The sequence below is a fragment of the Dreissena polymorpha genome, chromosome 3 (assembly GCF_020536995.1).
Source record: "Dreissena polymorpha isolate Duluth1 chromosome 3, UMN_Dpol_1.0, whole genome shotgun sequence".
Classification (NCBI taxonomy): Eukaryota; Metazoa; Mollusca; class Bivalvia; order Myida; family Dreissenidae; genus Dreissena; species Dreissena polymorpha.
In genome coordinates, this window is record NC_068357.1 from 101436316 (window position 1) to 101463940 (window position 27625).

Below are 27625 nucleotides of genomic sequence, written 5' to 3' on the forward strand. Positions count from 1 at the left end.
AACGATTTACAAAGATTTATTAATAAACAATAACATCGGTCAATTGATAGATCTATGGAATACATTCACTATTGCACCGAGCGTTTGTGGTCCTTGATCCATGTGAGTTTTGGCCCCTGATCCGAGGCTCGGATCACACTGTCCCCACCCATGTACGGTCGCAGCCCTTCCGGTACGCTCACACTGCCGTCCTGTCCCAGAACAGAGTCAGCATATGAAAAATTATACTTGAGCCTCGCTATGCGAATGGGGGGTTCATTCATGTGTGGAAAGTGTCTTCTCTAATTAATGTGTGCGGGCTGCATTAAACACCCTTTTCACAATGCACGGCTCATATAAAACATGTTTTAACATATAAATTGTCAAATTCAGGCACATATGTCTGTCATTTTGAACACAGAGAAGGGTACAGATGCAACAATATTAAATGTCAAATTCAGCAAACAGCCAAAGCTACCTTTTCAATCATGATATCTGCAATCTTAAATTGATAATTAAGCCAACAGCTTTTCTATAAATATATACAAGTTAAATCAACAAAATAATATCAGATTGTTTTTTAATTTTTTTATAACAAAATTATATTTAGGTTTAGGTTATTTAATTGCTATGGGCTATGCATGTATTGGCAAACCTTTGGCCGTTTTGGCCCGAGGGCTTTAAATGTACAACATTGTCACGCTTATTTAAGCTGAAATACCTGAATCAAATGGATGTAGCTGCTACAATCTGTTAATGGTGAAAGGGAGATCACTGCTATGCAAATAAATTGTTTCTGATACTGAATCACTTCCCTTACCTCGTTTTGGTGAGTTTCCAACAGTGCTATAATGGTTCTCGGAACTGCGCATGCTGTCCCATTTACCTACAATAAAACATAAAGGTTAAGAATTCTTCATTCAGGCAGAGCTTCCCATTAAACGTATAGGTAGAGTTACACATTTAAATATAAAGACACATCTAAACATTAAAACATATAAGTATAGTTCCATAACACAATAACATACAGGTAAAGACGTATTTAGTTTAAAATCAATAAAACACAGCTACATTGGTGCAATGTTTCAGTGATATATGTAAAGTACTACACTTACAGTGGTTCAATGTTTCAGTGATATAGGTAAAGTACTACACTTACAGTGGTGCAATGTTTCAGTGATATAGGTAAAGTACTACACTTACAGTGGTGCAATGTTTCAGTGATATAGGTAAAGTCCTAAACTTACAGTGGTTCAATGTTTCAGTGATATATGTAAAGTACTACACTTACAGTGGTTCAATGTTTCAGTGATATATGTAAAGTACTACACTTACAGTGGTTCAATGTTTCAGTGATATAGGTAAAGTACTACACCTACAGTGGTGCAATGTTTCAGTGATATAGGTAAAGTACTACACTTACAGTGGTGCAATGTTTCAGTGATATAGGTAAAGTACTACACTTACAGTGGTGCAATGTTTCAGTGATATAGGTAAAGTACTACACTTACAGTGGTGCAATGTTTCAGTGATATAGGTAAAGTACTACACTTACAGTGGTGCAATGTTTCAGTGATATAGGTAAAGTCCTACACTTACAGTGGTACAATGTTTCAGTGATATAGGTAAAGTACTACACTTACAGTGGTGCAATGTTTCAGTGATATAGGTAAAGTACTACACTTACAGTGGTGCAATGTTTCAGTGATATAGGTAAAGTACTACACTTACAGTGGTACAATGTTTCAGTGATATAGGTAAAGTACTACACTTACAGTGGTGCAATGTTTCAGCTGGCCCAATGGAGACTTGTACCTCAGATGAAGTCTTCTACTCTGGTAGTCTGTACAATTGGACGCACTGCTAATCTTGAATACATACACCATAGTAAAAAAGCGACTTTTTCAGATATTTTCATACAAATGATAATGACAATGTTGAGATGGTGTCAGCTAAATGCATTTAATGCAAGCATGCACTATATCATTTTATAGTTTGTGTTAAATAACTTACCAATTACCTAACGAACAGGAACTATATAACGCATTCATAATTGACTCTTAGTTATGCAACTGTTATATAAAGGTAATCTAGATGTACCAACCTCTCCCCAGAACTGTTTGGTTGGCATCCATGCCTCCATATCAAACTTCCTGTGAGCAGGGGCACCTAACTCTGCTGTCGACATGTCCAGCACTCTGAAATAGAGGAGTGTATCAACATGAAATCACAAATGTATGTGTTTGTATAGTTGGACTTTTTTTCCCTCTTAAACAATATTTCTGTTATAGCACAGTAGTCAGTTGACCAACAAACACGTTCCTGGGATAGCTTGGTACCAATACAAGTGAACACACTTAAGCCAGTAACTGAAAGTAAATCAGAAGTAAAGGAGAATGGCCATAGAAACGATTACAGGACCAATCACCACACAAGATATGGGGTCAGGTGATTGGACCCACCATCCTCAGATTTGTTGTACAGCGCTCTACCAACTGAGCTACCTGGCCTAATTATGACAACTGTCCAGCAATAAAAACCTCCACAGACAAACAGCATGATAACCTTTGAGAAATGGACGCACATGTGGTGCACTGGACATATGAGGTATCAACATGTGGACCATCTGTGGTAAGTTAAATCTTCACATAAATGATGAAGTCAAAGAGAGGACAAGATTGGATGATCACACCCTTGAAAATCTATATACTTAACCTTTATTGAAATCTAAGACGACCATAAACCAACTGCTCGAAACAACAAGGCTTAGACAATATTTCACACCATACAAGAGTTCTATACCCGTCGAAGGAAAACCCCTATCAGATAAAAATGTGCATTATCTTCATATTGCCTTTCATCTGCACACCTGTAATGTTTAATAATGAAATGCAATCTCAATTAAGCACAGGAATTTTAAATTTCTTTCAAAAAAACACACACAAACAAGTTTGTGAGGGGGCATACTGTAATCACCCAGTTGGTTGGTCAGTCAGGCTGCACATGTGTACTTAAGGTCTCTTAATAGTCTCTCAGTTACCTGCCTATGAGCAGGACACTATATAGACATGTTTACTAGGCAGATATGTTTCACATAATTTAAGTGTATGTCGTGATATTCTTTGCAGTGTTGTGCTCTTAAACTAAGTCAAAGTTTGGAAACTTACAATATTGAACATGTGTACTTTAACTGAGTCAAATTTTGGAAACTTACAATATTGAACATGCGTTCTTTGTGTGAAATATTTTATAGAAATATTGTTTCTCCTATGCAAAAGTGCAAGACACTATTTTTAAGTAAATCACACTATTTTTTGCAAGTTAAGTGCCCTTAAACTTATGCTTAAGGGCATTTAAAAACAATCTCTGTAAGACCTGTAATGTAGCCCGAGCTGCCCAAACAGTGTTTTCTCTATGTCCAGTAACTGCATGAGTAGCTCATTCCCTTCTTCCATGGTCTCACTTGAAGCTACTGCAAACATCTCCACCTAAAATATTATGTTACAGTTCATGTTTTGATGAAGAGGACCGGAAACTGAAGTATAACAAGCACTGCGATCAATAATCAATGTGCGTTCAATCAACCAAGTGTATTCAATCAAGTGTGTTCAATCAATAATTTGTGTTTAATTCACCATGTGTGTTTAATCAACTGTGTGTTCAATCCACAACAAGGGTTCAATCAGTAAAGTTCAATCAGGAACTTTATCAATAATAATATGTACAATCTTCAATCAGATTTAAATCCACAACGTTTGTTCAACACAATACAAGTATATGTTTGATCCTCATTTTATGGTTAATCAACCATGTTTGCATAATCTACAATGTGTGTTCAATCCACGTGAGTGTTCCATCCACAATCTATCTTAAATAAACCATTCATTAAATTAAGTTTGTTCAATCAACAATGGGTGTTTCATCATGTGTTCAACCATTTATTTTCAAATACTAGTACTAGTATGTTCGTATGTAAACACATCTATGCCGTGCCACTACACTGGGCACATGTTAAATGCCCACACCATCTTACCAACATTACAATCTCTAAAGGTTACAAATAAATCTCAAAACAGACCTTTGTAAACTCTTGGACACTGTATATGCCCAGTTCATTCACACCAAGTAAAACCTTTGTACACTGGTGGACCCTGTATACACATGTATGTCCAGTTCGTTCACACCAAGTCATACCTTTGTAAACTGGTGGACCCTGTATATGTCCAGTTCGTTCACACCAAGTTATACCATAGTAAACTGGTGGACCCTGTATATGTCCAGTTCATTCACACCAAGTCATACCTTAGTAAACTGGTGGACCCTATATATGTCCAGTTCATTCACACCAAGTCATACCTTTTTTCACTGGTGGAACCTGTATATGTCCAGTTCATTCACACCAAGTCATACCTTTGTACAGTGGTGGACCCTGTATATGTCCAGTTCATTCACACCAAGTCATACCTTTGTACAGTGGTGGACCCTGTATATGTCCAGTTCATTCACACCAAGTCATACCTTTGTACAGTGGTGGACCCTGTATATGTCCAGTTCATTCACACCAAGTCATACCTTTGTACAGTGGTGGACCCTGTATATGTCCAGTTCATTCACACCAAGTCATACCTTTGTAAACTGGTGGACCCTGTATATGCCCAGTTCATTCACACCAAGTCATACCTTTGTACAGTGGTGGACCCTGTATATGTCCAGTTCATTCACACCAAGTCATACCTTTGTAAACTGGTGGACCCTGTATATGCCCAGTTCGTTTTCTGCATGAGAAGTCTCGGCTCTGTAGCATCTACTGACAGCCATAAACCTGTTTTTGATAGACACAAAAACCTCCTCTAATTGAGTTAAATATCTCCGATATACAAGCAGTGAACCTTCAGCTACATCTGCACAAGAAACATCTCATTAAACCAGACAGTCCTTTATTGCAAGGAACGAATTGCCAAACAGTTAGACACAATACTAATGGACTAGACAAGACACACAAGACACACGACAAGAATATCAGTGAAACTGATGGATTCTTCCACTATTCTGTGTTAATGGATATGTACTTGAAATACACCCAAATGCTCCATATAAAGTGCAATACAATTTGGATTATAAGTGTCTGAGATCTTTTGTGAAATCCAACCGAGCAAAACAACCTGATAAGAAGCGTATGCCGACCCCAAAAGGATTATCAAACCTTGGTACAATAAAAAAAATAATCATGGTTAGCTTCAACCGTTTAATTTTTTAACCTTTTGGACCTTTCATAATGTTTATTGCTGAGTTGACATCTATAGGTACGGTACCCTTTTCTAGTTTTTATTTAAATTTTGTACTTATGGACGCAAACATCCTTGCGCACATAATATTACAAAAGTTTTCCAGTTGTGTACAGACATTTAAAAAACAAAAACAATATTGTTTATTTTTATGGAAACATCACACATTCTCAGTGTTGGTTATGGTAGCAACACCAGACCCAATTAAGAGTCAAATACAGTCTTTCACCAGCGCAAAAAAGGAAATAGGTGTCTGCAATTATGAAAATAGCTTACTTCTTTGGCAATTCTTCAAAGTCAAGAGTTCCACCAGCCAGCAATCCTAAAACAATTCAGTACAATTCACCATTATAGACTTTATTGAAATGTTTTTAATTAAAGTCGAACTAAAATTCAGAGGTGTGGGATTGTATAACTTATATTATGCTATGCTCAATAATTCCAGGACTAAGAATAAACGGTATTAATTATAGAACATTGTTTGTTCATATCATGGTAATCAGTTTAGTAGCTCATACTACTCCGAGGTGTGAAGGACTAAAGGCTTCTAATTATGCTAGTAACTGAAAACTGCCCTACAGGAATCAGAGGTAGTGGGAGAATATCAGGAAGTCATGACCAAATCCCTTACGAGTCATGTGACAGGGCTGGGAATCGCACCTACCATTCTTGGATTTTAGTTCAGGGCTCTACCAACTGAGCTAGGTGAACTAGTCACATAGGTAATATTCATTGCTAAATAAGATGCAGTGGTTTAAAACATAACCCTCTAGTGGGTTACTTAATATTCGTGTTATATGTGGAGCAAACAAATAAATGATTATAAACGGATAAAAAACATGTATGTGGACAATATACTGTAAACATATTACTTAAGTGAATAAATTGGGAAAGAAGCAAATTATTGATGAAAAAGGGTGCAAGTGTAGCATTTGATGTACCTAAGGTAAACCTTCTGACCAAGTTGTATCAAAATTGAGTTATAAATGTTGTGGATTCAAGAATGATAACAAGATTTTCATATCATTTTACGTTGTGAGCTAGTTTCGGTGACCAACATTCAAACTCGGCCGTTATTTTCAAGATAAACAATCTGACAAAATGTCATCCATGTTGGATGAAAAATGTGGCCTCTAGACTGGTTAATGTTTATGAAAAATCAAAAACCAGGCCGGACCTAGGGTGACAACAATAGGTCACCATTAGCACTACAAGCTCAGGTGAACTAAAAAAGTAAATAAATGTGTGACACAATCGCTACACACATCCATATACCTGCCAGTGGCATTTCTGCTGTGCCAGCCAGACATAGGTTGTCATGACGACTTGGATCCAGCATGTATACCTGCGCAACCTCCCCTGTAGTCTTGAACCCACAACCCTCCTGAAAGCACAGACAAGATCCATAAAGACTAGTGTTATCTGTTTCATATTGAAATGTATTGTATGCATACTGACGTGACACACGTAAAATAATTGATCAAACTTAACATGTTTTCTTAAAGTCAACATGTTTTAATTAATTTCAATGGCATTGACCTGACACTTGTAAGAAAGGAGTTGACAATAAATGAGGGTCCAGCCTGTGATGCATATACATTGACAAAACAGGGTCATAAGTTCAGAGACCTCGAGTTTAAACAAATTTGTATTTTAACGTCAATAACTTCCTTGAAAAGCACTGTTGCAGTATCTAAAACCTTTTAGAAAATGACATATTAACAATTGAAGGACAATAACTCCCTAAATAATCACGGACATTTGGTTCAGAACCATGTAAACATAATTCCATCAAAAGCAGAATTTTAACAGATGAACAAAGCAGTGACTTTGTGCGCCCCACAATTGGAGTGCAACACAAAATGATACAAGAGTTCCGCGGTCGGAGATGACCGCATTGAAGCCGGATTTTTGATTTAAATGACAGGAAAGTACCTTTCGTGTTTTTGTCAATGCAATACTTAAATTACTGAAATATTGTTCACAGTGACCTTGACCTTAGAATGAATGACCTTGAAATGACCAGTGGTCATCTAAGTGTGCTTGCAAACCTTCATGTCAAGTTTGAAGACTCTATGTCCAAGCATACCAAAGTTATAACAATTTTAACATTTTAACATTTAAGGTCACAGTGACCTTGACCTTCAAATGAATGACATTGAAATGACCAGTGGTCATCTTCTAGTACTGGCCAATCTTTATTTCAAGTTTGAAGACTCTAGGTACAAGCATACCAAAGTTATAACATGAAATAAGAACTTTAACATTTTTACATTCAAGGTCACAGTGACCTTGACCTTCAAATGAATGACCTTGAAATGTCCAGTGGTTACTTACTAGTTCTGGCCAACCTTCATGTCAAGTTTCAAGACTCTAGGTCCAAGCATACCAAAGTTATAACAACTTTAACATTTTTACATTCAAGGTCACAGTGACCTTGACCTTCAAATGAATGACCTTGAAATGTCCAGTGGTTACTTACTAGTTCTGGCCAACCTTCATGTCAAGTTTCAAGACTCTAGGTCCAAGCATACCAAAGTTGTAACAACTTTAACATTTTTATATTGAAGGTCACAGTGACCTTCACCTTCAAATGAATGACCTTGAAATGACCAGTGGTCATCTGTTAATCCTGGCCAACCTTCATGTCAAGTTTGAAGACTCTAGGTCCAAGCATACCAAAGTTATACCATGAAATAAGAACTTTAACATTTTTACATTCAAGGTCACAGTGACCTTGACCTTCAAATGAATGACCTTGAAATGACCAGTGGTTACTAACTAGTTATGGCCAACCTTCATGTCAAGTTTCAAGACTCTAGGTCCAAGCATACCAAAGTTATAAGAACTTTAACATTTTTTATATTGAAGGTCACAGTGACCTTGACCTTCAAATGAATGACCTTGAAATGACCAGTGGTCATCTGTTAATCCTGGCCAACCTTCATGTCAAGTTTGAAGACTCTAGGTCCAAGCATACCAAAGTAATACCATGAAATAAGAACTTTAACATTTTTACATTCAAGGTCACAGTGACCTTGACCTTCAAATGAATGACCTTGAAATGACCAGTGGTTACTAACTAGTTATGGCCAACCTTCATGTCAAGTTTCAAGACTCTAGGTCCAAGCATACCAAAGTTATAAGAACTTTAACATTTTTTATATTGAAGGTCACAGTGACCTTGACCTTCAAATGAATGACCTTGAAATGACCAGTGGTCATCTGTTAATCCTGGCCAACCTTCATGTCAAGTTTGAAGACTCTAGGTCCAAGCATACCAAAGTTATACCATGAAATAAGAACTTTAACATTTTCGAGCACGCCGCCACCCCGTCCGCCCGCCCCCCCGCCCGCCCGACAACATCAATCTATAAGCCGAGATTTTTTCGAAAAAAATCCGGCTAAAAATATAAGCCCCTTACCAAAATATTTTCTAAACATTTTAAAACTTTGCAGAAATCTTTGACTTATTGACATTTTACCTATCACAATACAAGATAGAAAAGATCTTCAAAAGGCGAGTCAATGTGATAACTAGCCGAGGGCAGTACCGCCTTACCAACTGGCTCGGCTGAAAATTCTTGAAGGGTACCATCATCGGACCTCACGGAGAATTTAATTTTCTTTGGTTCAGGACGAAACCCAAAGTCTTCAAGACTTTTATGCTTGGCTGATTTCGTTTTGTTCACTTTCTTCAAGTAGTATTTTGAATTGTGACTCATTTTCTGGCTATTTATATAAAAACCACGATGCTACGAATAAAACCAAAACCCGGGAAAATATTTTGTCAAAGTCGGCATTTCGAAATATCTATCATTCTTTTCGGATAAGGGTTTTATTTTGTATATTGAATCTGTATTTAACGAGAACGTTCAATAAACAACTGTCACAAACATGTGAAACATTGTTATCGAAGCATACAAAACAAGGTCAATTTTATAGTTATGTCTGTCACATGTTGACCTTTCAGCCAGTGACATAGTTATGTATCTGACACATTGACCTTTCAGCAAGTGACATAGTTATGTATCTGACACATTGACCTTTCAGCAAGTGACGTAGTTATGTCTGTGACACATTGACCTTTCAGCAAGTGACATAGTTGTGTCTGTGACACATTGACCTTTCAGCAAGTGACATAGTTATGTCTGTGACACATTGCGCTTTCAGCAAGTGACATAGTTATGTCTGTGACATATTGACCTTTCAGCAAGTGACATAGTTATTAATGTCTGTGACACATTCACCTTTCAGCAAGTGACCTAGTTATGTCTGTGACACATTGACCTTTCAGCAAGTGACCTAGTTATGTCTGTGACACATTGACCTTTCATCAAGTGACATAGTTATGTCTGTGACACATTGACCTTTCATCAAGTGACATAGTTATGTCTGTGACACATTGACCTTTCATCAAGTGACATAGTTATGTCTATGACACATTGACCTTTCAGCAAGTGAAATAGTCATGTATGTGACACATTGCTCTGAAATGATGAATGTTATTACTCCTAATTTTTTAGAATCCCTTCATGCACAATTAATTAATGGGCAGGACAACAATGACAATCATCTACTTTCACTTAATCCATAATTTATTATCAGCGTTCTGAACTTGCTTTTATTGTCTATAATAATGTCTCAAAAATTTAATTGTTTTCAGTGAAAAAAGATGATTGACTTCAGATAGAATTCATGCTTTCAATTAGTTGTATTACTTTTGGTTGATTGGGGCATTAATTTTGTTGTCATGTAGTATGAATGAATTATTTTTATATAAAAGGTTGCAATTATTTCAAACATTTTATCATCACTCTAAATTCATCCAAGTTTTTGTTTATGAAATTATTGTAACACAAGCATATACATCAAATGATTAAAAATACTAATCAAAACACATTATACAAGTCAGCATTCATACATGGGAAAATCATCTCTTAATGACTCACAATAATTTCTGGTCTCAGGAGATCTGGTACAGACACGAGTTCAAATCCCTGCAAAGAAAACATACCCAATAAGCCTCAGAAAATGAATTACTAAAATGGTAACAGGAAATTCCTCAAAGTAAGTTAAGTATATACATCACATGCAAATGAAGTGCTTACCTCACATGCAAATGAAGTGTTTACCTCACATGCAAAAGTAGTGTTTACTTCACATGCAAAAGTAGTGTTTACTTCACATGCAAATGTCGTGACATTAAAGGCAAGCCAGTTTTGACTTATGAGGCACCTTGCTGGTCAACATCTCAACGGTTGATTTCTATCCCTTATGACAGGCATTTTGGCAAGAAAGCCATTGTACCACCACTCAATTTGATTGCTGATGGATAGGCAACCGGCCATTTTGGTAAATAAACCCCATGTGCAGGACTCAAACATTTTAACATCCGATTTGTAGGCAAACACCATAACAAGTTTAATGCACACGTTTGTTTTGTAGACTCCCAATATTAATTTCTTTTTGCAATCCTAGATCCATATAATGTTGTATTATGTACCATTTTTAGGAGGTGATCCACTGAGTATTTGACCAGTGCATATTCCATGCGTGCAAGCTTGTCGGTGAAGTAGTAGGTGGATGGGCCAGTAGTCATGGAAACATTACTGAAATTCAGAAATGCTTACATATTTTGATTACCAGAAATTCAAACGAAAACATTATTTATCCAGAAAATATTATTGATTTTATGTAGTGCTGCAACAATACCCCAAAAACCGTATTGCAATATATTGTTGTTTCAAAAACCCGTATTGCAATATATTGCTAACTTGTACCAGAATTATACCTCGCCAGCTAATCACCGAAACCAACTTAATTACATGAACATAACCTTTGAATTGTATGTTTAGGTTCTAGTTATATCCTATAGGCAATTCTAGCCTTTTTTACAAAATGCTTTTTTAGCACAATTAACTCATTTTTTGGATTTACAAAGCATTTTGTTATGAAAGATTAGTATTGTCATTTGGATATTCCTATTAAACATTAAAACAACACTTTTGCCCTTGAATTGTCTATAAAGTCAAACTCGGCGTTTGTTTCGTCTGCCATTTTGAGAACTATTATAAAAGCCGACAAGAAGAATAATAACCCGAGAGAAAATTGTGGATGTTCAAAAGCCGGTAGTGTAACTTATCAGAATGCTGTTACGTAATTAATTGTTTTTACCATGATTAGTTCTGTTTATAATATCATCAAGTTACATTTTTATAATGTAATTATTTGTTGTTGTTTTTTCGTATTTCCATAAGCATCATCTTAAATTTAACAGTATGACATGCAAAAGCAGATCTCGTGGACTCCCATATAACAACCCTACTCCGTATAATATACTTTTAAGAATGCTATTGTTACGTAATAATTTATTTTTACTAAGCACCGATTTGTTTTGTTAACCTTGATATCATTATTTTGGATGAAATGTGGATGAATTTTTGTAGAATTTTCGTACCGGTATGATGAAAATCGTATCACAATACAATATGTGGATTGCGTATTGCGATATATACTGATATACCGATATATTGTTGCAGCACTAATTTTATGTTGGAAAATAGTCATGCACTGGGGTTTCAGTATACAAAGGCATATTTGATCTTGATAAACTAAATTTTAACCTTATTGAAACAGTTCCTCTTTCAATATATTTTTCATTTTTAACATGAAACAACATCATAAACATTTTTATAGGAACCTAGATACATTCATATTGCTGTATGATACAAAGGCAAAACAAATATCAGCACCCAGTAGACTCTTCTCATTCCAGTGCCTTCCCCAGGAATTTGTTTAGGCGCCCCGGGGGTGGGTTCGGGAGGGGTGTCCCCTCCCTACGTTGATTTTTTTTTAATTTAACGTGTCAATTCACGTTCTGTGGTGCGTTATAACTCAAAGAAAAACAGCGTCAAAAGACGTCATTTGGTGCGCTATGACTCTTCAAAAAAATCCCGACTCGAACGATTCCCCAATACATCCGTTTCAACCCGACTCTATTACTGTATACTTACTATTTTTCAAGTCTCTATTTATTACCCGATAATCCCGTTTATTCCGTTTTTATCAATCTCTTTCTGGTAAATATGTACGCTAAAAGCTTTCAGTTATTTCTTTAACACAAACCTTGCCATTTTTTAAGTGACTATAGATTTGATGAAATATTGCCTCTGATTATGCGTCAATCCCCTGACCTGTTGTTGTGTGCTTGTTAAAACGCTCAATACACGCCATTTGTATGCAATAGACGCGACGTTGTACATGCTGCATAATTTTCGCGCTCTTTTTAATTGAGAAAAAGATTCGACACAAAATAAATTTGCACTGCTAATTTGAAGCAAAAATATTTAACGTTGCGGTAACATTTACATTCGGAAGTGTGTTTCGGATTAAAAACGCGTTAACATCGACTTACGGTAATGGGTTTCGGATAACAAATTTAATTATTCCCATTTGAGATTTCAACAAATATTAACCGTTGCGTTACAAATTCAACGATAATTTGTTGACACACTTTACGAGTCGAATAAATGTTTTGACGGAATTATGCATGAAATTCACGTTGTCCACGAGGATCACGGCCGGTTGCCATCATCAGTCTTCTAACTATCGATTATCGGACGAAACATTTACAAGTGTGCGTAATTAATTCAACGAAAATTTGTTAAAGCGCATTACGTGTCGAATAAATGTCAGAAAAACGAGGTGAATCAGTTCTATAAATGGACATGTTGAAATATACATGTACTGGAATTAAATAAATTGTTATCCCATAATTGTAATCGCTATAATAATTAATTGTTTACCACTTGCAATTAATTTCTCGTATTAATTATGAGTCATAGGTAAAAAGGTGTGATGATGTGTGATGATGATGCCCGAAACCGTCTTTAATGTTCTGTACTGTACTAATTACCGGTTTTATATTACTCAAAAGGTACAACTACTTGCTAATCAAGCTGCGATAAACTCTTACTTCATGCCCGACGTCAATCAAAAATAATGGTCGATAGTTAACCCCGCCCTCATAAGCATTCGCGTAACCGATTGGACGATGAACTTCACAGTTTGACGACTGGAAAGTTACCAGATACATCCTTGTCAGCATTTAAACGACCGTGTAATGTGGCTAGAATAATCGACACGCGCGTCATGCTATTCTCTTATCAGTGGATTATCCATTACCCCATGTGGTGTTTATGGCTATTACTTGTGAAAGTAGGTACCGAGTGCTTTTTTAAAACAGGGAATATTGATACACTGATAGGGAAACCTTGATTTTTTTGGACAATCTCCACTTTCTTTTACTGAAGAATACACTGATCGGAAAATTTCAAGCACCCCGGGGACTCTGATTTCGAAATTCAAGCGCCCCGGCAAGGGGCGCTTAAATGGCCCGGGGAAGACCCTGCATTCTATAATGCATAGGTAGTGATACCCTAATCTTTACCTTATTCGTAACATTCCCAACTGTTGTCCAAGCTCCACAACTGATTTCAGTGGCCAGGATACAGCTGAAATATCATGTTATTAACTGCAGTGAAAGAAATATTTTATTCACATTAATCTAAAACTGAAATATCCCCCACACAACAACACCCCCCACACGCAGCTTTGTCAGAGGTAATTAAAAGGCAATTTAAAAACAAGTATTTCAAAAATTAGCTTGAGTTCCATCAAAACCTTATATTATTGTGAATATATGGCCTGGACATAAATTTGAGTAAAAAATTGACATGGGAAATAACGTTTAAATTATGACAGTGCGAAATATAGCTAATGCGCATTGCACTTCCCTTCATTGAGATCTATAGACCCATTAAATTTCAAGTTGTTACGTCGTGTGGTTTGCTAGATTTTCCCTGGGCACAAATTTCATTTAATAAATAAATAAAGGGAAATAAAACTCAAAACATGGAGGTTAGAGTTATTGCTCTTGTTCACTTCACAAAGCCTCAATAAGATATACCTATATATAAAGTTTTAACATAATACCTTAAATAATTGTATCATGCTCTGGACAAAATGTAATTGTTAAATGATGTTTGTCAATAGTGAACTTTTGTTCCATATCTCAACATTCATAAAAAAGCTCAAACTTTATATTAAAGTCATACAGTTAGACTCATACACTGAAAATCAGGTAAATATCTGAAAATGCTTCGCCAAAAAATCTGTATGTGTTATTTTTTTGAAAATTGTTAAGTCCAAGGCCCACAGCTTAATAAAAATCAATGGGCTTGAACAAAACTTGACCTTGATCTGTAGTTCATGTTGGTAGACTCACACACCAAAAATAAAGCCAGTATCTCAAAGCAGTTTGGGAAAAAACCTGGACAAGCATTATTTTAAAGAAAAATCCTAAATTCAAGGCCCATAACTTTGTCAAAAATCAATGGGGTGAAAGGAAACTCAGACTTGATCTGCAAGAACCAGTAATGTAGATACTCACAAACACCAAAATAAGACAAATATCTATAAGCGTTTAGAAAAAAGGTCCCAAAAACTGTTGTAAAGTAAAGTTCCAATTCCCATCTTTTTTTCCAAAAATAAATGAACTGGAACAAAATTTCAGCTTTATCTGTATATCATGCAGGCAGACTCACATACCAACAATTTTGTAAAAATCTCACTAAAGTTGAAGAACAAAACTCAGAAAATGGATGCCTGATGGATGGACAGACAGATTGACTTACTGACTGACACTATATGCCATCCTACCAGAGGCATAACTAGTTTTTGACCCGGCATGACCCATATTCAAACTTGACCTAGACATCATCTAGATACAACTTCTGACCAAGTTTGGTGAAGATCGGATGAAAACTACTTGAATAAGAGAGCGGACACCATGCTCATTGTTTAAAACGCACTAAGTGACCCCGTGACCTAGTTTTTGATCTGCCATGACCCATGTTCAAACTTGGCCTAGACATCATCTAGAAACAACTTCTGACCAATTTTGGTGAAGCTCTGATGAAAACTACTTGAATTAGAGAGCGGACACCATGCTGAATGTGTAAAACGCACTAAGTGACCCCGTGACCAAGTTTTTGACCCGGCAAGGCCCATGTTCGAACTTGGCCTAGATATCATCTAGGTACAACTTCTGACCACGTTTGGTGAAGATCAGATGAAAACTACTTGAATTAGAGAGCGGACACCATGCTCAATGTTAAAAACGCACTAAGTGACCCCGTGACCTAGTTTTTGACCTGCCATGACCCATGTTCGAACTTGGCCTAGACATCATCTAGATACAACTTCTGACCAAGTTTGGTGAAGCTTTGATGAAAACTACTTGAATTAGAGAGCGGACACCATGCTCAATGTTAAAAACGCACTAAGTGACCCAGTGACCTAGTTTTTGACCCGGACAGGCCCATGTTCGAACTTGGCCTAGATATCATCTAGATACAACTTCTGACCAAGTTTGGTGAAGATCGGATGAAAACTTCTTGAATAAGAGAGTGGACACGGACCGACCAACCGACAGACAAGCTCACTCCTATATACCCCCTAAACTTCGTTTAGTGGGGGTATAACAACTAGAAAAGGGCAATAAGTCTATACATTTCAAAGTGAGTTTTATGGCTTTTTCCCTCAAATAAGATATATCCACCCATGAAGTTTGAAGTTGATACCTCTTTAAGTTTTTGAGGTACTCACCTGAAGAAGTTTTAATACAAAAACAACGCAAGGGCATCAACTCTCAAAATATGGAAGGAAAATGTATGGCACTGGAATGAAAGCTGCCAAAGGTTTCAAGGTATGCTTTGAAAAAAAAATTATTGCAAAAATAATTAAGGTCATACAAAATATGAGAGCAAGAGCACTGCACATCCCCTGAATAAGATCTACCTACCTATGAAGTTTCACTTTGAACCTCTTTTAGTTGTCATGATCATTTGTAAGGAAAATTGAAGTGCAAAAATCAACCAAGGACAATAACTCTCATAATATTGGAGAAAGAGCTATGGATTTTGTTAACTGCACTTCCCCTTATTGAGATACACCGATGTTCATAAGGGAATAAACAGTACTAAAACACAGAGACTTACATTTTGGCTTGTTGAACAACTCCACCTGCCTGGACATGTGCTCATCACCAACTGGCTGGAAAACATTGACATTTGTGTACATCAACATTAATGATACATTTTTTTTACAGTTTCTGTGAAAGTTTGAGCAAGTGTCATCCAGAAGTTAAACAGGAGTTGATAACATAAAAAGTTGGGTCTATATATTCACAAATTAAGGTACAACTAAAGTCTGTCCATAATTAAGGCAGTGTGTAGTCTAAAGGCAGAAAAATCTCCGGGAGTGGAGATTTATGAGTCCCTTATGAACTGATAAAGCAGAGAAGAGGAAAGGACTCAATAATGAAGGCACTATGCCAAAAGATCAGGGAGGAAAAGAAGTGGTTGGAGAAGTGGACCCAGTCACTGGTCATACCCCTCCCAAAAAAGGGCAACCTCAAGTTGTGCTAATAACAGCACCATCAGCCTTATCAGTCATCTCAGCAAAGTCATGCTATGCATCATCCTTAATTGTTTGAAATGCAAGGCAGAGGAACTGCTGGCCGTAGAGCAGGCTGGATTCAGAGCTGGGCAGAGCACAGTGGCAAAGATCTAAAACTGCAGAATCATAATTGAGAAACACCCGCAAGACCAACGTATGCTCTTCATTTTCATTTACTTTAAGAAAGCTTTCGACCATGTGTGGCATGATAACTTTTGTTATGTTATGATAGGATTCAACATTAATGAATGACTGGTACAAGTCACTAAAGACCTCTAAGGAAATGCCAGCAGCGCAATACTTCTCACTGGACAGAAGGGGGACTTCTTCAGGACATCAGTGGGCATCTGTCAGGGTTGTCTGCTCTCTCCTGACCTGTTCATTATTTTCCTTGAGAAGATAATGCAGGAGACTCTCTATGAACACAACACCTCTATCTCCATCCGTGGCAACAGCAATGAACTTCAATATCTGACCAACAGACTCTATGAAATAGCAGGAGCATACAGGATGGAGGTTAGCACGGAGAAGTCCAAGATCATGGTTAACAGCACGACCAAGACCAGTGCAGACAACTGACATCACCATGAACAGCAAGAAGCTAAAAGAAGTGACCACCTTCAAGTACTTGGGTGCAACTCTGTCCAAGAGTGGTACCAGAATGGCTGAGGTCCGAATAAGAATGGCCATGGCGACCACAGTGATGGCCAGATTGAGAAGGTTGTGAACAAGCAGTTCCATCAGCTTCCCCACACAGTACAGGATCTACAAGTCCCATACTTCTGTACGTCTGCGAGACCTTGACCCTTCACGCGGACACAGAACACAGGCATTGTACGTCTGCGAGACCTAGACCCTTCACGCAGACACAGAACACAGGCATTTGACTGCGAGACCTAGACCCTTCACGCGGACACAGAACACGGGCATTTGACTGTGAGACCTAGACCCTTCATGCGGACACAGAACACAGGCATTTGACTGCGAGACCTAGACCCTTCACCAGGACACAGAACACAGGCATTTGACTGCGAGACCTAGACCCTTCACGCGGACACAGAACACAATCCTTTGACTGCGAGACCTAGACCCTTCACGCTGACACAGAACACAGGCATTTGACTGCGAGACCTAGACCCTTCACGCAAACACAGAACACAGGCATTTGACTGCGAGACCTAGACCCTTCACGCTGACACAGAACACAGGCATTTGACTGCGAGACCTAGACCCTTCACGCGGACACAGAACACAGACATTTGAACATAAATGTCACAGAAGCCTGCTCCTACACGGAACACAAGACTAACGAGTCTGTGTGTAACATGACTGCATCACTTGTTGGTCCACAAGAGCCCCTAATAACGACCGTCAAACGATTAAGGATGCATTAGTTTGAACACCTCACCAGGCACAAATGTCTGTTTAAGTCTGTTCTCCAAACTGGTCAAAGGATCGACGATGATGATGACACATTAAGGTTATTCCCCAGTTAAAGCTGAAGCACGATTCACCAAGCAATTAATGATGAGTTTGATACATGAAAAATTTCATATGAACACACCTAAGTGCGTGCAAATTGATATATAGGCCAGAGCAAGTATTAATGCCTCCAACTCGGCTGGTGAATATAAATCTGTCTTTTTTATGGTAGGCCATATACTGCACTAAAGAACAGTGTTTTCTAAAGTTTTACTATAAGCATTTAATCTTAAGCTATAAATCTGTGTATAAGTATGCAGTAAAGTATTTTGTATTCAAACACAATTTACAAACCTTTTTATTAGCTCATTTGTGGGATATTTTCATCTGAAACATTTGGGTAACTTAAGTACCACATTTTTACAACAGAACAGGAACAGATATTACAAGAGAAAACTTGTAATACAACTTCCAGTATTAAGATTCTGGTGGTTTCATAACAATGCACAATAATGAAATGTCCATATCTGCAAATAAACAATGATATTGATGACATAATTTCAATTCCAACAAAATATGACAATTTGTTGTTAATTGTATTCTAAGTTCAGGTGTTGGCATTTGTTTGCTTTGTTCGTAACTTATTTTAAAATGCAAATTATGTTCCATGTCTTTAAGAAGATGATTGGATGTTAATACAGAATGTGTTTTACCGAATGAGGGTGAGACAAGTTTGGTATCTCCCTAGCAGCTGACAAGAACTGTTGGCGAAAGTCCTCTTTCCTTGACATCTAAAACATTGATACAATGCTTCATTAAAATGTAATGTTTGCAAAATATGGCATGACATTGCAATTAAATTGTATATCAAATCCAGTGTGTGCATTTCAATAAATTCACAGACAACATCTATATCAGTACAACAACATGCATTAAACTTTAGAGGACATAATTGCGTTATAAAGTACTGCAGCATGTTAACAGCAGTGCCCCAGATAAGCTGCGTATCTGCGTCTTTCACCCTATTAAAATGTTTAAAAACGCAAAGAAATACAATATCATGCGTATTGAAAACGCAACCAATTTGACTTTTACGCAAATTCTTCAAATTTGATGCGTAACTACGATACAATAGCTTTGATCGAAAATGCTTTGCCTTTCGGTATTTTCTTTTTGGAATTATTCTCGTAACGCGACGAGGCTTTCATTCAGCAAGCACCTGGATAACGGTGCAGAAAACTAATCAAGGTTACTCAAACGCTCTGCGGACTAGATTTCACGTAAATTAAGCGCCTGACCAAATTATACGACGACATACATGCGTTTTCAATCTGACTTAATCCGTCGCTCATTGTGCATGAATTTGTGAAGCGTCTGTAATTTCAGTTTCTATTACGATGCGAAATAAAAATGTCTAAGGGGGGTCGAAAGACGTCCGCAATTGTTGCGCCAAAATATCAGTGGATCGCAAACTTTTTTTATTACGATGCGAAATAAAAATGTCTAAGAGGGGTCGAAAGACGTCCGTGATTGTTGCGCCAAAATATAAGTCGATCGGAAACTTTTCCGAACCAAGTAAGCAAGTGCCAATAAGTGCCGAATCAGTTAAGTATGATAGTTTAAGTTTTGTTGAATCAATACAAATGAGCAGCTTCAACAGAAGTAAAGCAGCAATGATTTTAATGTATACATTTGTATTACTCATTTCAACTTTTTCAAAAATGAAATCACCCTAATTTTCAAAATCAATGGGTGAAAACCCTATTTCCCAAATAATTATCTGGGGCACTGGTTAACAGTAAACATACTTACATCAATCTCTGTACTATACTGTTTCCATAAATCTATCTGCAAACATGGAAAAAAAGTAGTCAGCATTATCATCACAGAAAGAAAGTTTCATTAATTATTATATGTTAACATGTTAAACAAGAGATGTGTTCGTCAGAAACACAATGCCCCCTATTGCGCCGCTTTGAAACAAAATTTATTTTTATTTTTTTGACCTTTGACCTTGAAGGATGACCTTGACCTTGAACTTCCACCACTCAAAATGTGCAGCTTCATGAGAACGCGGCTTTGAAATAATGTTGTTTTTTTTACCTTTGACCTTGAAGGATGACCTTGACCTTGAGATTCCACCACTCAAAATGTGCAGCTTAATGAGATACACATGCATGCCAAATATCAAGTTGCTATCTTCAATATTGTAAAAGTTATGGCCAACATTAAAGTTTTTTTTCGGACGGACGGACTGACATACTGACGGACAGTTCAACTGCTATATGCCACCCTACCGGGGGCATAAAAATGACTGCGGCATAGCTGAACTTTGACAAAAACAACACAGACGCAATGTTAGGACTAAATTCTTAAGAAAGACACTTGGATATTATTGTCCTCTTAACAACAGTCTTTTCAAAATTTCCTGTCAGGCAGTCTTGAGAAGCAAAATTACATTTAGACAGCATGTTTTCTGCAAATATGGGTCTGAGCCAGCATGTTTTCTGCAAATATGGGTCTGAGACAGCATGTTTTCTGCAAATATGGGTCTGAGCTATAGGTAAAATCTTAACTTGTTAACAAGTACATATCTTTTCGGACAGTCCATTTCTGGTTTAAAGTTGTTGTCTTTTTAAAATGCCAGTCTGAACGTTATTTTTTAGCCAGTTTTCATTTTTGCATATTAACATGCTGGACATAATGGTAAACATTTAAAAATCTAGTTCATAAAGTAATGTTGCTATAAACTGTTATTTTATAGGTTGGATTCTATTGAGCACTCATTTTTGTTCTCTGGCTTGTTCTCTCATGAGACTTATTCCTGGAGCACAATATAATCGTGCTGCTTAAAAGAAAAGACTAAAATTAGTTTGCTCACTTCACTTGATATAAAAACTGAGTAAAATATGGTGTTTGAGATGAACCTATTAATAGCTTACTTAAGGCAATAATTAACTTCTGCGCATAAAATATCAAATATAAGCCCACTTTGGATAAATTGCAATATTGTGTCAACCAATAGCAATCAGTTTATAAGCACATTTAGTAAAAAAATCCACAGCTGAAATTTCAGATTTTTTTTTCATGTGTTCATGTTTACAAAGATTCTTTAAAAGAAAAAAATTAAAAACATCATTTTCCTGTTGGATTAGAAATAATTGTTTAAATAAGACCTACCACCCTGTCAATGTCACCAACTCCTTTTCTCCTGGTGATATTATCTCGAATCGTGTCTCTGTTTCTAGCATCAAGAAGGTTGTCCAAGTCCAGATCAGCATCTACAAGATATTTAATCATCTTTGTTTTCACAGCTGAAATAAGTAAGCAAAAAATGTCAGTACTTAACAGAAATAAACTGAATATTTTGCTTCAGTATACATTATATATCTTTAGGAGTATTCACACGTATGAGTCATAACTGTTTTGCCATGCACTAAACACTACAGTACACATTGGCAGTCCTTATGTTAATGTCAACAAGATGCCCATCAGCCTAGGGCTGAAGAAATATTGAGGAAGAATTCGTTTAAGTTACGCTAATTAACAGTTGACCTGTTTAAAGAATTGGGCTACTGGAGTTATCAAATTTTTAGGAAGACTGGATTTATATTATATATTTTTATTTATTTTATATTGTTCAATAACAAGGTATGTGTGTCATATATCAATCCATAGAAACTGTTAAGAATGAAATATTCGTAGCTTAGTTAAGCCCACTTGGTGGTTGTCAGCTCAGATACTTCTTAAAAGTACTTGTGTACTCTTACATATGCTTATACTTTAAGTATACTCAAGTACCCAGGGCACTGAAAGTAAGCTTAAAAGCACCCAACCATACTTCAGGGTATTGTTTAGTTAATTGTCTGTACCAAAGGTACTTTCTAGCATACTTAAAATTACCCAGGGTACCTGAGATGACAATGACCAAGTGTTTTTCTTTTCGTTCAAATTTGGGTTGTGTAGGGCAGTTTTTTTTAAATCTGATTTTGGGGAAAGGGCCTGGCCTTTTTTGAGGGGAAAAAAGTGCGAAACGCAGGATTTTTGGGAAAATAAGGAAAGTCTTAAATAATAAATTTAACATATTTTACTGTTTTTTAAAACAAATTCAAGGCAACAGATAATTTAATTGTGCAAAATTTTTCTATTTTATACACTGGATCAGTTTAACTTCTATAATTAAATGTTAAAAAAAAAATACATTTTTTATTTTTTAAGATATCATTGTTTTGGGGAAAATCTCTGTAAGACGGCAAAAAATCGTCTAGGGGAGAGGGCCGAAATTCAGCAGGTCTCAAAGAAGGAAAAAAAACCTGCTGTTGGGGAACCCATTCCCAAGGTAAACAAGTATATATTTTTCCCAAGTGGAACCTGAAAATTCCCAATTGAAGATTTCATTTTTTTTTTAAAGTCTCAACATTTAGTTAATCTCAAATCCAGCTCTATACGTAAAACCTAAGTGCCAAATATAATATTAATATCACTTTTATTCTCAATTTACAGTATTTCTTGGCAAAAAAGGGACAACACTTATTTCCCAATTTTAGTCAAAATGATGAGAATTTCTCCAATGCAAAGGGACCTGGCCTAATTCCCCAAATGTTGAAAAAAAAACACTATGACCCAGGGGTCTCGCTAGTGGGCGAAGTGGGCGATTTGCTCGCCAAGGGAATATTTATGTCGCTAATTAATTTCATGAAGGCGACATAACTTCTCCACCTTTTAATTATTTGTTTGTGCCACACATTGACCATTAAAATCAATTTGATGTTGAGAATTGGACACAGGAGAATTCTCAGTCAGAAGTTGCCCCATTTACAGGTCATGCAAAGTTGAACATTCAAATGCACAGTCGGGAGCTATTAGAGTTCTTAACATTGTTCATAGGTGAAGCCTTGATTAATTGCCTTGTGCTGGCTACCAATAACTATACTTCAGCAAAGTTAAATGGCCCATTAAAACAATACAAAGGAATGATCAAATGGGAAGAGTTAACCTAGCACACTGGCAATAAATATAGGGCTCATTTATGGGTAAGATTTGGAATCTGTGCTGTAAAATGAGACTTTAAATGAATTTTTATTTAAAAAAATTGTAGCACAATATCAATTCGATTTAATCTTGATTTTCTTAAAATTTACAAGGAAGTAAGAAGATTATGAATATTACTGGTTTTGTTAAACTTGAAATTTTATTTGATAAACCTGTACAGGAAAAAAATAATAAAAATTACCAGAATAATTTACAATCAATTACAAATAAGAAAAATGTAGGTTTCATACACTTGACATCTCTTATTATAAATGAAATGCAGCCTTTTGAATTCCATCACCCATTTCAGCCTCTATTATTGAAATAGCTTATCAGTCTTCACATAAATAGCATGTTAAGTGTTAAATATATAACTTAAACTCAGTAACAGTACAGCCAAAGCGGCACAAACATAATCCGCGGCTACGCCACGGCCAGATTATTAGTCCGCGGCGGCCGAATCGTGTATTCACGCGGCGTATCGCCGTGGCACTCGGCATCGATCCGCGCAACGACGCCGAGTCTGTATTAACCACGCGTACTTTCGCGGAGTAAATCCGCCGCATACGTACGCGGCGGATCGAGTGAAAAGATATCCACCTACATGTACATACATGTATGTGTAGCGTAGAATTAATTACGCGCAACTGTTTATGTTTCGTTCGATTATCATTATTAAATTTGTAATCCGAAACACACTTCCGAATTTTAATGCTAACGCGTCCTTTGGCAAATTCTAGCGTCAAATAAACAGTGCTAAAATATCCTTTGTTTCATAAAAAGCGCGCGAAAATTATGCAGACATGTAGAACGTCGTTTGGAAAGTTTGGGAGTATTTTGTGTTGTATAAATACATGAACATCACGTCAGGCGTAAATCACGTGTTCAGTGGAGAAAAAAAACGCCCCGATTAGACGTTATTTCATCATCTCTATAAATAGTAACAAATGCCAAAATGTATTTGATACTTAAGGAAATATCGAGAATGTTTGTGTATCGTAAATATTAACCAGCATTTGCTTTAAAACTGGAATATACGGGATTATCGGGTAATTAGTAGCGATATTAACTGTATAATATGAACAAAATAAAACGTGTTTATATACGCATATTCAAACAATAGTTATAATAAGCTGATAATTAACAAAACTACAAATACGTCGTCACCGTCTTGATTATTGATGTGGCTTCAAACTGCTAATTTTCTCAGCTTAAATATAATAGCGGAATCAACATGCAATTAATTTATAAATCCACCATATGCTGGAGCCTTGACCACTTGTATGTGCGAAAACATAATTACGTGACCTTGTTTATGTGTGAAATACATACGCTACGGGCGGGAAACAAACTTAATAATTGGCCAGACACATTAACCATGCTTACATGTATATGCTAATACAATCCGCGCACAATAAATTTATTATGATTTTAATTATTATTATAATTGTTCTTTCAAAATTTGTTAACTACATGTAACTTATAATTAAAAAAAAATAATATTTCATGATCGCATCGACTCGGCATCATGTCGCGGACCGCGGCATGCCTCGGCGGACAGATGCGAAGTTTCGCGGCGAAATGCGACTTGCCGCCGCATACTGACGCGGCTTCAACGACTGACGCAGCATCGACTCGTTTCGCCTTGCAGCCGCGGAAAGCGAAATACGTTTGTTCCGCTTTGGCTGTACTGTAAATACATCAATAACAAAAATGAACACTTAAGAGAGTGTGTGTTTGTATTTGTAAATGTTGTCCCCCAAAGTGTGAAATATGAGTTGTTTTTGATTAATGATTGGCACATTTAATGAGGGGTATAAGACAAGTAAAGAGTTGATTGAAAGCTGAACGGAAATACTTCTCCTTTAATTTGCCGCAAAATACATGTAAAATGAAGACCTATGACGCAACTGTACAGAAGTGACAGCTCCCGAAATTTTGAGCTAAGCTTGACCACTGGATGCAAAAGTACCATTTCTCCCCGAAAAGTTGCCACTTCTCCCTATTTTGGCCTTTGGGAGAAGTGACTTCTCCCTAAATTTTGAACCTAGCTAGACCCCTGTGACCAATCATGCCTTAGCAACTGAACTGAAGTACTTATGTCTAAAATATTTTATTTTACCTTGTAACTGAAAGTTATTCTGCCAGGTGTCTGTTCTCTGGTTTGATAGATAACGTACTGGAGTTGTGGCTATCCCTCTCAGTTGTAAATGCAGAGTGTTGATCTTTGACCAAGTGAAAAAGCCGGTCTGTATTACCTTTCGCATCATCATTTTCCATCAAACAACATATACTGCAAAAGAAACGTTTAATTTTTAAGTTCAAGTGATATTTTAAAACTAATTATCCTCTACTACTGCCTCCGTAGCTTAGTGGATAAGGCGCTTGCGTTGAAATCAAGAGGTCTCGGGTTCGATCCCAGGTCGGGCACATACATGCCAGTCATGTTTCAGCGGAATGCTTACTGACAAATAAAGGCTTAGCCCGGCATTAAGACGCTATGAGTATGAGTTAAAACTAAGTAGAATATCATGGCAAGAAGTCACAATTAATATAAGGAAACAAACACGTCGAAACAATTATCAATAAACAAAGAATTATTTCTGTTGTGTCCGAAAAGCGTTACAATCCGGAATACATCAAGTATCAATTATATCGCGAATAACAACTGAGCTATAATGAAACGCACTTTAAATTAACCCATACATATTATTTCATTAATAAAAAATAATAAAAGCATTTTTACACAAAATAGAGACAAAATCCAAAAGTATCGGTAAGTAAATGTTATCAATAAAGACGAAATCGTATGTAAGGGAAGTAACTGTAGTAATTCGTGTCGGTTACATTGCAGTATTTAAACAAGGCCAGACATAAAAACAAGGACGAGAGGTATCTGTTTTGCCTTATTAGGCTTTTATACACATCAAAGTTGATTTTACGCGTGAAACATGATTATAATAGTAAAACTGATTAATTATAATATATATTTTTTTTAAACTTTAATTGAATCTTGCGCGGTATCCAACACCTTTTACAACATTCTCCGTGTTGTGACAAAACATAAAAGTAAAACTGATTAATTAACATACCAAATAACTTAAATCGAATAATGTTTTGCAATTAATTAAATTTCGTTGTATATAACAACATTCACACCTCTTGCACACACATATATAACCCGTGAAATACACAAGTCGCACAAGTGTTAAAGAAACGTTTCACGTTTCGGAAAATTTACAAAATTAAAAAAAGTTGTTTTTTGATTCGCAAATTTTTTGTTTTAGTTATGCTATTTATGAGGAAACAGTAATACTGAACATTTACTATGCTCTAAGACACAGTTGGCTAGCGTGTGACTATGATATTAAGACTATGATATTAATTAGTAAAAACATCATTTTGAATGATAAATAATCATATTATAACGAAATATCAACTAATTAATATCATAGCCACACGCTAACCAAATGTGCTCTAAGATAAGCCATTATATGCATCTTTTGACGATTTAAAAACCTGACAATTATAAAGCGGTGCAACGCGAAACAATCGCACTGAAGTGCGACGACTAGTATGCAATACGTTTATTTTCGCTTATGGGAGGAGAAGTTATTTTACGGATCAATGTATATATTTTTGTTGTCAGAATATCTTGCATAGTGGTGATTTTTTGTGTAAATTAGTGTAAATAAGTACTGCATTTGTGCCTATTACATTTACTTCAACATTTATTGCCAATAATACAAAGCTAATTCTTTTAATTAATAACTGATCACAGGGACTTGGCAATAATAAAAGATCACAGGGACTGGGCAAATACGCGAACTGGTGAAACTTTCTGGTTTTGTATAAAAACAAAACTTCTTTGTTTCACTATCCTAGCAACCACCTAGTTACTAATAAAGGCGCTATAGAGCGCGAAGCGCGACACGTCTTATTAATTGTAATAATGAGTCTTGATAAAGGAAGCAGCCGCTTATCAATCAGGAGCACCATCACAGCACCCCAGTCTCATTACTATCAAGTCCTCCTACAGGTTTTTTTTAAGAACCACATATAGAAGGCCGCATGCCTGACCCGTATCTTGCCAGTGGTATGGACCCTTTGGTATGGACCTTTAACCCCGCTCACTATCCAGCGTTTAAACTTCCGGGTTTTCATTTAAACAGACTATTAATAGCTTATCAATATCTTAGTTATAAGGTGATTTTTCAAGCGGTTCCGTAGTGTAGTGTTTACACGCTCGCTTCACATGTGAGAGGCCCAAGGTTCGAGCCCCAGTAGAATCAAATTATTTTACTTGTGTTCTATGTTAACTATTTGTTTTGATGTAGACATTTTAGTTTAAATAAATATGCTGTTTTATTGTAACCATTTTGTTG

The 27625-nt window shown here is 36.5% G+C and overlaps 1 protein-coding gene and 1 long non-coding RNA gene across 4 annotated transcripts; both read right to left on the reverse strand.

Annotated features, from left to right (window-relative positions):
• LOC127870790 (serine--tRNA ligase, mitochondrial-like) lies at window positions 1–26075 on the reverse strand. 3 transcript variants are annotated; one of them, XM_052413275.1, is made up of 17 exons: window positions 25987–26075; window positions 25363–25533; window positions 21390–21490; window positions 20022–20057; window positions 18923–19000; window positions 16328–16382; window positions 13717–13780; window positions 10771–10876; window positions 10217–10264; window positions 6540–6648; window positions 5541–5586; window positions 4714–4801; window positions 3355–3467; window positions 2084–2177; window positions 1755–1847; window positions 800–865; window positions 1–191 (listed from the first exon to the last, which is right to left on the reverse strand). In XM_052413275.1, the coding sequence occupies exons 2-17, from the start codon at window positions 25511–25513 to the stop codon at window positions 69–71; spliced, it is 1371 nt and encodes a 456-aa protein (XP_052269235.1). In that variant the 5' UTR covers window positions 25514–25533; window positions 25987–26075; the 3' UTR covers window positions 1–68. The 3 variants fall into 3 exon arrangements, 2 of the variants coding, with proteins under 2 accessions (XP_052269235.1, XP_052269236.1); XM_052413276.1 differs by lacking the exon at window positions 25987–26075 and adding an exon at window positions 25930–25945; XR_008044913.1 differs by lacking the exon at window positions 25987–26075 and having other exon boundaries at window positions 112–191; window positions 1755–1842; window positions 25363–25754.
• On the reverse strand, window positions 7242–8586 carry LOC127870796 (uncharacterized). Its single transcript, XR_008044914.1, has 2 exons — window positions 8153–8586; window positions 7242–7851 (listed from the first exon to the last, which is right to left on the reverse strand). It is a non-coding gene; the product is annotated as an uncharacterized LOC127870796 (long non-coding RNA).
• Window positions 26076–27625: the final 1550 nt, after the last annotated feature.